The sequence below is a fragment of the Pseudopodoces humilis genome, chromosome 30 (assembly GCF_049639895.1).
Source record: "Pseudopodoces humilis isolate 2021_Gansu_Grassland_sample_001 chromosome 30, ASM4963989v1, whole genome shotgun sequence".
In the NCBI taxonomy this organism is placed as follows: domain Eukaryota; kingdom Metazoa; phylum Chordata; class Aves; order Passeriformes; family Paridae; genus Pseudopodoces; species Pseudopodoces humilis.
In genome coordinates this window covers 4,074,988-4,089,096 of record NC_142229.1, presented here as the reverse complement: position 1 = coordinate 4,089,096, position 14,109 = coordinate 4,074,988, and the positions used below count along the sequence as shown (strand labels likewise).

The 14,109-nt window shown below is 54.8% G+C and overlaps 1 protein-coding gene across 1 annotated transcript in view; it reads left to right on the top strand.

The window, feature by feature from the left end:
• The window catches only part of ANTXR1 (ANTXR cell adhesion molecule 1), a 51,624-nt gene extending 38,736 nt beyond the window's left edge, over positions 1–12,888 (top strand). Inside the window, exons 16-19 of the mRNA XM_088068335.1 lie at positions 1,457–1,552; positions 3,619–3,786; positions 9,264–9,344; positions 12,625–12,888. Of these exons, the coding sequence (XP_087924461.1) occupies positions 1,457–1,552; positions 3,619–3,786; positions 9,264–9,344; positions 12,625–12,888 (609 nt within the window). The remainder of the gene's footprint in view (positions 1–1,456; positions 1,553–3,618; positions 3,787–9,263; positions 9,345–12,624) is intronic.
• The last annotated feature ends 1,221 nt before the right edge of the window (positions 12,889–14,109 follow it).

The following is a 14,109-nucleotide window of genomic DNA, read 5'->3' as shown; positions in this document are numbered from 1 at the left end:
AAAAATTCCTCATGGAAAACTTCATGCAGAGATATTTGAGTTCTTGGGTTGCAGCTCTGCCAGAGAGAGAAGAGATCAGCTCTGAAGAGAAGAACCTGGTAGTTGTGACCAATTTTTCACCTTTCCCTTAGAGCAGGACACATTTTGCAGCCCAGTTTCTGTGTTTGGATAAACTGAAATGGTTTTGGTTGCTGTAAAAACTGGAGTTTTTCTTGATTTTTATTTTTTTTTTCCCCCCTCCACCCATTTTTTCAGTTTTCCTGATGGGGAGTTTCAATTTCAAAGTATTTTTGGCTTTTCCAGTTTTGGAAAGCTCTTAAGTTTTGGAGTTTAGCCAGATCCCTGTGAAAAATTAGAGAAAGAAGAAGAAAAATGAGAGAGGGACCATTTTTCTTTTCTCTCCACGTTTTTCACAGGAAATACTTCACGTTTTTGATGAACTCTGCTTTTCTGCTTCGCCAGTTCACAGCCTGAAGTGTAGAAATTAAAGGGAAAGGAGCTCTAAGAGCTCTGTGTATGCTCTGACCTTCCAAAGTGCAACAGAAAATTTAAAATACCTTGAATTTCACTCGAGCTTTAGCACTAGAGCTTTTTTTTTAGCTCATTTTAAATAAACTGAAGGGCATTTTCTTGATCTGGATGTCACCATGAGGTGCTGAGCACCTTTAGCTCTGTGCCTGGTGATGTGGCTGCAGCAAGGGCAGGATACAGAATTTAAATCTCATTTTTCACGCAGGGCCTGGCTCTCTCTGGCTCCCTGAAGCCACAGGGACTCCCGTGGGCAGCTGCCCCACGTTCATTACAGAAATTAATTCCATTCTTGTGACTTTTCCATGAGGCTTTTCCATCCTATTCCTCTTGGGCAGCTCCTCTCAATCAAGCTGGGCATTCCCACTGGCGTTGTTTCCAAAGGCACCCCAAGTTTGCTGTCACTCAGGAGAGAATTTACTCATTTTCTTGCTCTTTCTCTGCATCCTGTGAGACCTGAACTCCAGTCTGGGGATTTACCTGAACTCCAGTCTGGGGATTTACCTGAACTCCAGTCTGGGGATTTACCTGAACTCCAGTCTGGGGATTTACCTGAACTCCAGTCTGGGGATTTACCTGAACTCCAGTCTGGGGATTTACCTGAACTCCAGTCTGGGGATTTACCTGAACTCCAGTCTGGGGATTTACCTGAACTCCAGTCTGGGGATTTACCTGGGCCCTGGAGAGCACGGGGAGCCATGAGCTGCCTCTGCACAGCCCCAGCTGAAGGGAAAGGGTGAGAAATCCCAAATTCTCATTCTAGCTGGAGCTGGCCTGTACCTTTCAAGTGGTGGTGGTGTTTATATCAGCAAACATTTTCCTTTCATGAGTGTCCATCCTCTGGAAAACAACAGGAGAGAGAGCAGAACCTGGCCTGTCCAGCACAGCCTGGGAGTGTTGATTGCTTCCATCCTGTGCTGTTTTGCAGGAGGAAGATGATGATGGGCTGCCAAAGAAGAAGTGGCCAACAGTGGATGCCTCTTACTACGGCGGGCGAGGAGTGGGCGGCATCAAACGGATGGAGGTGAGGAAATCCCAGGGCTCAGGGGCTTCCCCCTGCAGCCCACCCAGGAGGGGACCCAGGACACAGCCACAAACCTCTCCAGGATTTGTGCTGCACAAACCTCTCCAGGTTTCTGTGCTGCACAAACCTCTCCAGGATTTGTGCTGCACAAACCTCTGGAGGTTTTTGTGGTGCACAAACCTCTCCAGGATTTTTGGTGCACAAACCTCTCCAGGATTCTGTGGTGCACAAACCTCTCCAGGTTTTGTGCTGCACAAACCTCTCCAGGTTTCTGTGGTGCACAAACCTCTCCAGGTTTTGTGCTGCACAAACCTCTCCAGGATTCTGTGGTGCACAAACCTCTCCAGGTTTCTGTGGTGCACAAACCTCTCCAGGTTTTTGTGGTGCACAAACCTCTCCAGGTTTTTGTGGTGCACAAACCTCTCCAGGTTTTTTGGTGCACAAACCTCTCCAGGTATTTTTGGTGCACAAACCTCTCCAGGTATTTTTGGTGCACAAACCTCTCCAGGTATTTTTGGTGCACAAACCTCTCCAGGATTCTGTGGTGCACAAACCTCTCCAGGATTCTGTGGTGCACAAACCTCTCCAGGATTTGTGCTGCACAAACCTCTCCAGGTATTTTTGGTGCACAAACCTCTCCAGGTTTCTGTGGTGCACAAACCTCTCCAGGTTTTTGAGGTGCACAAACCTCTCGAGGCTTTTTTGGTGCACAAACCTCTCCAGGTTTTTTGGTGCACAAACCTCTCCAGGTTTTGTGGTGCACAAACCTCTCCAGGTTTCTGTGGTGCACAAACCTCTCCAGGTATTTTTGGTGCACAAACCTCTCCAGGTTTCTGTGGTGCACAAACCTCTCCGGGTATTTTTGGTGCACAAACCTCTCCAGGTTTCTGTGGTGCACAAACCTCTCCAGGATTCTGTGGTGCACAAACCTCTCCAGGTATTTTTGGTGCACAAACCTCTCCAGGTTTTTGTGGTGCACAAACCTCTCCAGGTTTTTGTGGTGCACAAACCTCTCCAGGTTTTTTGGTGCACAAACCTCTCCAGGATTTGTGCTGCACAAACCTCTCCAGGTATTTTTGGTGCACAAACCTCTCCAGGATTCTGTGGTGCACAAACCTCTGGAGGTTTTTGTGCTGCACAAACCTCTCCAGGTTTTTTGGTGCACAAACCTCTCCAGGTTTTTTGGTGCACAAACCTCTCCAGGTTTTTTGGTGCACAAACCTCTCCAGGTTTCTGTGCTGCACAAACCTCTCGAGGCTTTTTTGGTGCACAAACCTCTCCAGGTATTTTTGGTGCACAAACCTCTCCAGGTATTTTTGGTGCACAAACCTCTCCAGGTATTTTTGGTGCACAAACCTCTCCAGGTATTTTTGGTGCACAAACCTCTCCAGGTATTTTTGGTGCACAAACCTCTCCAGGATTCTGTGGTGCACAAACCTCTCCAGGTATTTTTGGTGCACAAACCTCTCCAGGTTTCTGTGGTGCACAAACCTCTCCAGGTATTTTTGGTGCACAAACCTCTCCAGGATTTGTGGTGCACAAACCTCTCCAGGATTTGTGCTGCACAAACCTCTCCAGGTTTCTGTGGTGCACAAACCTCTCCAGGTTTCTGTGGTGCACAAACCTCTCAAGGTTTTTGTGGTGCACAAACCTCTCCAGGTTTCTGTGCTGCACAAACCTCTCAAGGTTTTTGTGGTGCACAAACCTCTCCAGGTTTTTGTGGTGCATCTGAGTCCAGGCCATTTTTGTATGGGAATATTTGAGAGCCAAAGATAGATTTCTGAAGTTTGGGACCATCTTTGTCCTCTAGTACAGCAACATCCTGGTCCCTGCCTGGGACACAGGGCAGCACTGCCATACAATTACAAGGAAATTGTTTGAGTTTTCCTGAAAATCTTCCCCACTCCTGCATTTCTCATTTACCACCAGGAAGGACAAGTTCAGACTTGGGGCTGCAGCGTAGAAGCAAAGCTCAGAGCCTGTGCATTGCTCCTCAGCCTGGCTCTGGATGCTGGGAAAGCACAGGGGCTGTGCTCCTGATGTGTGATCCTGATCCCTCCTTCCAGGTGCGCTGGGGAGAAAAGGGCTCCACAGAGGAAGGTGCCAAGTTGGAGAAGGCCAAGAACGCCAGGGTGAAGATGCCAGAGCAGGAATACGAATTCCCCGAGCCCAGGAACCTCGGGAGCAGCATGCGCCGGCCCTCGTCCCCTCGCAAGTGGTACTCCCCCATCAAGGTGAGTCCAGCCCTGCCCGGGGGGAGTGCAGGAGATCTTTTTGTTGTGATGGGATCTGTCCACAAAGCCCAAGTGCTGCTGGAGTGGCTGTGCCTGGGGAGGGGCTGTGGGAAGGAGCCGCGTGGGGCACCAGGAGCTCCCCACCTGGGCAGGTTTGGAGTTGTGCTGCTGGGGAATGAGGACGTGCTCGTTCTCTGAAGGAAAACAGAGGTTTTGCTGCTCCAGGTGGTGCCCCAGGAGCAGCCTCGTGCCTGGGCTCTCCTCGGTCCCTGACCTTGCAGCTGCCCCAGATCCAGGGCTGGGAACGGCAGCGATGCTCAGGGGAGCCCAGGTGTTTTCCGGAGGATCCGGAAACCTGAGCCTCCTGGAAAATCTGGTCCAGCACCTTCTCTCTTTCCCCCTGGAAGATTATCATCTCACAAACAGAGCCTCCCAACAAGCCATTGTGTTGTAATGACTCCAGCGTGTGTTGGCTGCCAGGGTGGGAGAGCTGGGTTAGGGGTGCAGAGCCCCAGCGCACCCCGAGCCCACGGGGCAGCCCCGGCGTCCTGAGCGAGCTGTGGTGTCACTTTGGAACACCTGGAAAACACACCGGGCCCACCTGGGAGCTGGAACACCTGGAAAACACACCGGGCCCACCTGGGAGCTGGAACACCTGGAAAACACACCGGGCTCACCTGGGAGCTGGAACACCTGGAAAACACACCAGGCCCACCTGGGAGCTGGAACACCTGGAAAACACACCAGGCTCACCTGGGAGCTGGAACACCTGGAAAACACACCGGGCTCACCTGGGAGCTGGAACACCTGGAAAACACACCGGGCCCACCTGGGAGCTGGAACACCTGGAAAACACACCAGGCCCACCTGGGAGCTGGAACACCTGGAAAACACACCAGGCCCACCTGGGAGCTCTGCCTTGCTCCTGGAAATGAGCTCATCCAGCCAAGACACAGCACAGGCAGCTTTTGCTGACAGAAACACTGATTTTAGGACAAAGAGCCCCAGATGTGGAACCGTGTGGGCGCAGCCACCTGAGCTCATTCCTTGAGGGCTGGGTCCTTTCCCACACCAGGTTCTGCTCAGTTTCTCCCCTTCCCCAGCTGGTGCTGTTGGATCACAGCCCTAGGAGGCTTTCAGTGGATTTTCAGGATTTATTCTGCGTGATGGGGAGTCAGCTCTGAAAAGAAGAATCAGTTTTGTTGCAGATCTGTGTCCAGGATGGAAATTCTCCACAGTTCAAGAGAGGCTTGGAGAGAAGATTCAATGTATGTAGAGCTGAGGTCCAGTTCCGACCCTGGAACAGCTTTTGCTTCATAACAACAAGAATTCAGTTATAAGGGTGCCTACAAATATTAGCAGCATCTCATGGGTGATATTATTAATTCGTTTAGAAATATCCCTCTTATCTGCCATTACAATTGTATACAGGACAGGGACACTTCCAATCCAAAATGCTGGATTCCAATTCTCCCAAAACTTCGGAGTGTTCCACATCTGGATAGCATTGAGCAGCCTGGACAAGAATTTCCCTAATTATTAATCAACACCACACCCCTTGCTGAGCTGCACCCAAGAATTGTATGGAGGCAGGATAACTGTTCCTCATGGACAATCAGCAGCACTCAGCAGACCCAGGAGGGATCATTCCTTCCTGCTGCTGCTCTCCCTGGGCAGAGAGGAATTAGCGAAACTGGCAAAATTCATCTGCAGCCTTGGCAGGAAGAGGTGTCCTGGAGGTGTGAGAAGATTTGCAGGGAAGGTGGGAACAGCCTGGCTGGGGCTGGACCCTCAGCCAGGGCAGCGCTGGCTGGGATCCATCCTGCTTTGGCCATGAAACAACAGAGGGGCTCCCACCCCTTCTGTTTCACCCAGACCTCATCCCCAGGAAATGTCTCCTGGCAGTCATCTGCAATTTCCCCTCATCCCCGTGTTCCAAGCGTGCTGTGGTTGAAGCAGATGAAATTTCCACCCCCTCCCCTGGGCTGCTTGAAGCACCCCTTTGGAAAGCAGATAAACGAGCTGCTTACAAAGAGCGTGGGTAAAGGAGAAGGGCAAGGAAATGAAACTTCAGGAAGAGTGAACCAAGGCTGCTCAAAGCTGGGGAAGAGCCAGGAAATTCACATTTCAGGACCAGTCATCGTGCTGGTCACGGGCCTCCTCTCACACTGCACAAGTACCAGCCCCCACTTACAATGTTCTGCCTTTTAGGACGGAGTTCTTCTTCCCTCTATTTTTCAACCTTCCCAGAGTCCTGTCTGTAAGGAGGCAGACAGCTCAGAGTGGATAGATTGCTTTTTTTAAATGCTCCAGAGATATATTTGCTCCCAAGCGTGGCTACTGACACTTAACAGATTGGGGTTGTTATTGTTGTTACTCTGATTTGCTGCTGTTAATTGTCAGCACGGTGCCAGCTGCATTATCCTGCTTTTAAAATGTCTTTGTTCCTGTTTGAAGAGCCAGTGCAGAGAAATGACAAATGTGAAAGCTTCTGAAGAAGCTGACAGGGAGGGGCAGCACAAGATGTAGATGGGAGTGAATCAGAGAGTCACAGAATGGGAAAGCTGGAAAAGCTCTCCAGGATCCTCAGGTGAGGATCCCACAGCAGCCCCAGGTCCTGAGAGCCACTTCCACTCCTGTTCTGGACACTCCACCCTGCCCTGGGCAGCCTGGGCCAGGCCTTTCCAACCCTGCACTGGGGAAATGTTTCCCACCATCCAACCTAAACCTAAACCCTAAACCTAAACCTAAACCCTAAACCTAAACCTAACCCTAAACCTAACCCTAAACCTAAACCTCAACCTCAACCTCAACCTAAACCTCAACCTAAACCTAAACCTAAACCTAAACCTAAACCTAAACCTAAACCTAAACCTAAACCCTAAACCTAAACCTAAACCTAAACCTAAACCTAAACCCTCAACCTCAACCTCAACCTAAACCCTCAACCTCAACCTCAACCTCAACCTCAACCTCAACCTCAACCTCAACCTTAAACCTAAACCCTAAACCTAAACCTAAACCTAAGCCTAAGCCTAAACCTAAACCCTAAACCCTAAACCCTAAACCCTAAACCTAAGCCCTAAACCTGCCCAGGCACAACCTGAGGCCGTTTCCTCTCATCCTGTCACTCGTTACCTACAAGAAGAGCCTGAGCCCAAGCTGCGGCTGAAGTGAGAAGAGTTCTCCAGAGGAAACCTCGGGTGGATCCCACGTGGAGGCAGCTCCAGCCCTGCCTGGGCCACCTGGGCCTGGCCCTTCCCCAGCCTTTGTCCCTCCTGTCTCCATTCACAGAGCTGCCATGGCACAGCAGCCTGCCCAGGGGGGCCCAGCTGCAGCTTGGCTTCACAGCCAGCCCCAAAAGTGCCACCAGCAGGTCCCAGGAGCACTGAGGTGACTCAGGGCCACCAGCAGGTCCCAGGAGCACTGAGGTGACTCCAAAAGTGCCACCAGCAGGTCCCAGGAGCACTGAGGTGACTCCAAAAGTGCCACCAGCAGGTCCCAGGAGCACTGAGGTGACTCCAAAAGTGCCACCAGCAGGTCCCAGGAGCACTGAGGTGACTCAGGGCCACCAGCAGGTCCCAGGAGCACTGAGGTGACTCCAAAAGTGCCACCAGCAGGTCCCAGGAGCACTGAGGTGACTCAGGGCCACCAGCAGGTCCCAGGAGCACTGAGGTGACTCAGGGCCACCAGCAGGTCCCAGGAGCACTGAGGTGACTCCAAAAGTGCCACCAGCAGGTCCCAGGAGCACTGAGGTGACTCCAAAAGTGCCACCAGCAGGTCCCAGGAGCACTGAGGTGACTCAGGGCCACCAGCAGGTCCCAGGAGCACTGAGGTGACTCCAAAAGTGCCACCAGCAGGTCCCAGGAGCACTGAGGTGACTCCAAAAGTGCCACCAGCAGGTCCCAGGAGCACTGAGGTGACTCAGGGCCACCAGCAGGTCCCAGGAGCACTGAGGTGACTCAGGGCCACCAGCAGGTCCCAGGAGCACTGAGGTGACTCAGGGCCACCAGCAGGTCCCAGGAGCACTGAGGTGACTCAGGGCCACCAGCAGGTCCCAGGAGAACTGAGGTGACTCCAAAAGTGCCACCAGCAGGTCCCAGGAGCACTGAGGTGACTCCAAAAGTGCCACCAGCAGGTCCCAGGAGCACTGAGGTGACTCCAAAAGTGCCACCAGCAGGTCTCAGGAGCACTGAGGTGACTCCAAAAGTGCCACCAGCAGGTCCCAGGAGCACTGAGGTGACTCAGGGCCAGTGCAGAGCTGAATTTACCGTGAATTCAGAGGAAATTCCATGGCTGGAACCCCTTCATTTGTTGCCCCGACTGTTTCTTCTCTCTGGGTTTCAGATCTAGCAGGGCTCAAGGCTTTATTTGCCTTCAGACCTCTCTTCTTTTTTAACTCCAAGTGACCTCGAGCTCCAGCTGTGGAGGAGCCCAGACAGAGGCACGGCCCATCCATGGAGAGCAGGAGGGTTTCTGTTTCCAAGTGAAACCGCTGCCATCTCGTTTCTGCAGCCATCACCCTTCCCATGGTGCACACTCCCTGTCTCCCACCCAGGTGTCAGGCAGACCAGGGGCTCCCAGAGATGGAGCTCTTGGCTTTTCCCAAGAAATCTTGGTAGGCTCTGGGAAATTAGGACTGCAGAGTAAAAGGGAAATTTTATTTTTTTTTTTTTTTTTTTTTTGTTCCGTGGAAAGTTGTCATGTTTCCTAAAGGAGAAATGGAAGAAAAAGGTATTTATTTCTTAAGCTGTCAGTGCGGACAGGAGATCAAGAGCTTCGACCAGCTCTGCTGCAGAGGAAAGATGGATTGAAATAGGAGGGATGTTTTCCCTCGGGTCTAAGGGGTTCCACTGCCCAAATGCAGAAGAATCTGACTGAGAAGCTTCTTGCCTCTCCTTTTCAGAGTCACAGACTTTCCTGGCTCTCACCTTCTCCTATGGAAACAAGTTCCATGCAGTCATTTTACGTGTCTGCCTCCACCCATGTGTCCCTGCAACTCCAAAATAAGCTTTGAAGCGTTGGCTGAACACCCTGGTGGGGGAATGGAGATCCCAGAGAGGATTTTGGTGCTTCCTTGGAAAGGGAAGAGAAGGACTCTGCCCCCATGAAAGGGAATTTTTAGTGAGACACCACAAAGGAGCTCCCAAACACCCCACACAGTTTGGGAAGGCTTTGCAGGAGCTCACTGCTCACTGCACCGATTCCATGTTTTGGAGCTGAGAAGGTTTTGGTGTCTCTCTGGGCCCAGCAGGTGTCAGAGTCACACTTCACCTTTGGAAAGCTCAGACACTGTTACCTGGCAGCTCTGAGCGCTCTTCCTTTGCGCTTGCAGCGAGTTGACAGCGAGTGTCTGCGAGACAAAACCTTCTCCAGCGTCTCCTACAGGCGCTGGAAGCGATGAGGCAGCTCCTGTAGGGTCTGGGCACTGCTCTTGGCCCAGGAAATAACAAACCCCGTGCTTGCTCTCCTTCCAGGGGAAGCTGGACGCCCTCTGGGTGCTGCTGCGAAAGGGCTACGACCGCGTGTCCGTGATGCGTCCCCAGCCAGGAGACAAGGTACCCCCAGAGCAAAGCACCCCCTCAAAGTACCCTTCCCCTGGGCCCTGAGGGTGGGCACGGCTCAGAAACAGCACAGGATTGGTTTGGGAGCAGCTCAGGAACAGCACAAGGCTGTTTTGGGAGCAGCTGGTGGGGTTTGGCTGCTGTGGTTTCAAGGCTGAGCTCTGCAGGTGCCTGCACAGCCCGGGCTCTCTCCCAGCCCAGTGCTCCCAGTGCAGGCTTCGCTGGGGATAGAGGGGTTTGGTGAGTCCTCGTGGGCATTGCTGGGGTTCCACACAGCTCCTCTGCACCAGGCTTGGTCCTCTCCAGGCTGCAGAATCCCCAGTGGGATTCCGAGGGACACCTGGGCTGTCCGAGGCGTCCAGGACAGCTCTGGATTTGGTCCTGCTCTGTTGGGAAGCAGAGCTGGAGGAGCCCTGGCAGCAGAAACCCCTCAGAGCTGCTGCTGGCAGCCCCAGGCCCTGTTGTGGGGGCTTTGGGAGCTCCAGCCCTGCTGGGCACAGGCTCCAGGGCAGCTGTCCAGCTTTTCCCTGACTGCCCAATTCACCCCCGTGCTGCGGGGGACCAGGTCACCCAGCGCTGCCAGCCCAGGGGCTCCCAGGAGCTCTGGGCTCTGCTCTGTGTCCCTGGCAGACCCCCAGGGCAGCTCCAGACCCGTCCCAGAGCTGATCTGCAGCCCTGACACGCTGCCAGCCACAGGCACAGCCTGGCAATGAGAGACCCAGGGCTCAGCTGAGCATCCCACAGCGACCAGCAGAGCCCCCAGATCGAACACAGATCCTTCTCAGGCTGGAGAAATACTCAAACACGTGTGGGTAGTAAAGAGCAGCTTGGGGAGCACGCAGGAGCCTCTGACCATGGGATATTCCTGAGAGCTGCAAGGAGGAGCTGTTTTGATGGCAGTTTGTACCTCCTTCTCTTTCCTGGAGAAAGGGCAGCAGGTTTCAGACTCAGTGCCTTAATTCACCCTCTGATCGAGATAAAAAAGTGAAGCCAGATGAAAAATAACTGAAGGGCAGATCTGTTTGCTTTGGAGCCTGGAAAGGAGCTGGGCTGAGTCCCAGGGTTACATCATTTTCATATACAAGCAATCCCTTACTACACTCAGTGACTTTATCCCCTCCAGCGCACGAGCTGGGCTGTTCAGAAGATTCCTTGCACTGAACAAAGCCCTGGGCTGAGGAATTGCTGCTGTTTATCTGCTGCAGCCCACGCGGCTTCCCAGGATCCCAAGGATGTGCCCTGTGCCCATCACCAGAGCCAGGGCTGCTGGCAGGGGAAGGCGGCACTGCAGATTCCAGAGCCTCGCCCAGCCAGGAGCCCTTTCCCTTTGCTCAGGCAGATGTTTCTCCACATCCACGGCGGGCAGAGCTCTTGGAGAGGTCTCCGGACATCTCTGGATCCCTTCCAGCTCCTCCCATCCCTGTCAAATCCTTCCAGAACCTTCCTTTTCCTGGGTCCTGCCTGCAGGGCGTTTGTGCCCAGGCTGGGGACAGCAGGGAGGAGACGCAGGGGATTAAAAATGTTACCCCAACAAATCTGCTCCAGCCCACGGGGGCTCAGGGCTCCATTTGGCAATCTTTCACCAGGAAAAACATTTACTTTGGGAGAGGAAAGAGTAAAACAGAAAATAAGCAGCGATCCAAAAATAAAGAATGGATTCAGAAATCCTCCAGCGCCGTTTTGGATGATTTCATACCTAAAGGAATGAATCCATAATACAGCAATGCTGATTCTGACATTTCAGTATTTACAGTGGGATCTTTTGCAGGTGGAACTTGTGAGAAAAAAAAAAAAAAATTAAAATAATAGCTCAGAGGGCAAAGGTTTTGTTTAAAACTTTACAACAAACTGTAGCTTAGCACCAAAGAGCAGGAAAAGCAGTTCATTGGCTTCTCACGAGTACAGGGATATCGAGACATCCCAATGAGGCATTTCAGGAAAAATTCAGAGCAAGAAAATGTCTCAGTTAAACAAACCTTCCCTTTTGCCTGGTAAATGGTTGGAGTGGGACACAAAAGGCAGGTGTTTGAGGGAGGGAGAGGCTCCAAAGCCCAGATTTTGTGCTGCTGGTGGTTTGAGGCTGAGGAGGGAAGGGGCAGGAGCCGAGGTTTGTGCTGCAGGGATGAGATGGGGAACGGCCCCGGGCTGGTGGAGGGCAGGGCTGTGCTGGGGATGGAAATCCTGCGCTCACAGTGTGCTGGAGCCCTGGAGAGCCCTGGAGAGCTCTGGGGAGCCCTGGGGAGCTCTGGGGAGCTCTGGGGAGCCCTGGGGAGCTCTGGGGAGCTCTGGGGAGCCCTGGGGAGCCCTGGGGAGCTCTGGGGAGCTCTGGGGAGCCCTGGGGAGCCCTGGGGAGCCCTGGGGAGCTCTGGAGAGCTCTGGGGAGCCCTGGAGAGCCCTGGAGAGCTCTGGGGAGCCCTGGGGAGCCCTGGGGAGCCCTGGGGAGCTCTGGGGAGCTCTGGGGAGCCCTGAGGAGCCCTGGGGAGCTCTGGGGAGCCCTGGGGAGCCCTGGAGAGCCCTGGGGAGCCCTGGGGAGCTCTGGGGAGCTCTGGAGAGCTCTGGGGAGCTCTGGAGAGCCCTGGGGAGCCCTGGGGAGCTCTGGAGAGCTCTGGGGAGCCCTGGAGAGCCCTGGAGGGCTCTGGGGAGCCCTGGGGAGCCCTGGGGGGCCCTGGGGAGCTCTGGGGAGCTCTGGGGGGCCCTGGGGAGCCCTGGGGGGCCCTGGGGAGCCCTGGGGAGCCCTGGAGAGCCCTGGGGAGCCCTGGGGAGCCCTGGGGAGCTCTGGGGAGCCCTGGGGAGCCCTGGGGAGCCCTGGGGAGCTCTGGGGAGCCCTGGGGAGCCCTGGGGAGCCCTGGGGAGCTCTGGGGAGCTCTGGGGAGCCCTGGGGAGCCCTGGGTGCTTCAGCACTGGGAGTGTGACAGGATGGACACTGGGGATGGACACTGGGGATGGACAGTGGGGATGGACAGTGGGGATGGACAGTGGGGATGGACACTGGGGATGGACACTGGGGATGGACACTGGGGATGGACACTGGGACTGGACACAGGATGGACACTGGGGATGGACAGTGGGGTTGGAGCAGCCGGGGGCAGTGGGAGCTGTCCCTGCCATGGTCAGGGGGCACTGGGGGGCTGCGAGAACCCACCCCTGCCATGGTGACAATGTCTGGGGGTCCTGTCCCTGCCATGGTGGTGACAATGTCTGGGGGTCCTGTCCCTGCCCTGGTGGTGGCAATGCCTCTCCCAGTAACTCCGCCCCTCCTCCCGTTCCCTTCCAGGGCCGCTGCATCAACTTCACCCGGGTGAAGAACACGGAGACCCCCCCCAAATACCCCCTCAACAACTCGTACCCCTCTGTGCCCCCCCCGGTGCCCATCTACACCCCCCCCGCCCCCACCCCCACCTACACCCCCCCTGTCCCCAGCCCCCCCCACGCCCCCTCCCCCTCCTCCACGCTGCCCCCGCTGCCCCCCCCCCCCCAGGCGCCCCCCCCCAGCCGGGCCCCCCCCCCACCGCGGCCCCCCCCCCGCCCCACGGCCTAGGGGGGTCCCCCCCCTCCCCCCGAGGTGTCCAGGGGGCTCTGGCAGCAGCACTGTACCGCAGCCGGCCGGGGGGCGGGGGGCTGCAGCCCTCTGGAGCGGTGACAGCAGCACCGCACGCCCCCCAGGCAACATCTTCTCCTTTCGTCCCCTCCCGTCTCTTCACCCCCTCGAGCATCAGTGCCCCCAAAGTCCGGAAAAGCCAAGAGAAGCCAAGAGAGCTCCGGCTCCGTCCCGGCAGGGCTGCGCCATCCCCCGGGACCTCCCCGGGACCCCAGGAAAAAGGAGCGGGTAACCAGAGCGAGCTCTCTGCCAAGGAAATCCTCCCCGAAAAGGGCTGCACGAGACCCCGAACAGTGACCCGGGGACAGCTGCAGCTGTGGGACAGTGGCACCGGCAGCACAGGAACCCCGAGAGGCGGAACTGGGGACCCCCGGCACCAGCAGCTGCTGTCCCCTCCCAGGGGGAGGATGTTGCTTTGGGCAGGTGAATGGAAACAGAACGTCACCAGGAAATGGGATTGCACGGGAAAACAAATCCCCATGAGGAGGATGAGGATAACCGAGGGCAGCCTTCAGTGTCCCCAGAGGGACAGAGGAGGTCAGAGAACCGCTGTGGAATTTGGGAAAGGTGTGCTCAGCAGAAGAGTCTTTGCATCGGGCAAATTCTGTTCGTCCAGTCTGTCACTCCACGGTTCTGCAGTGGAATTTAATGCTGGTTTCCACTTCAAAGAGAAGGACTCTGAATGTCAAGAGGAGGTTTGGTGTTTTGAGTTCCCTAAATCCAGTCTGCTTGGGCTCCTTGTTGCCATCAGTTTGAAAAGGTTGCCACTGATGCATCCCTGTTTTTCTGTAAATTGAATTATTTTGCCTCCATAATGTTTCCACATGGATTTTTATTTTTTTTTTCCTTTCCTAAATAAGTAGCAGCTGCCTCCCCAGCTCTGAGTGAAGAGGAGCCAGTGTGCTTTACTCACTCTTGTCAGCTCTCAACAGCACCACTCCTCTTAGCAGTACTGACCGAGGCAAACCCCCCTGGGACAGGCCAGATGGGATCAGCCTGCCAAGAAATGCACTGGCTGCATTTCTCCTGCTTCCTCCTCACCTTTGGGGGACCCCAGGGCATGTCCTGCACCCTCCTGAGCTCCTGCCAGGGGACACTCCTCAGCCACAGCTCCCTGACCCAGCCTGGGGATCAGCTCTCACCAAACTCCCTGGAAATCTC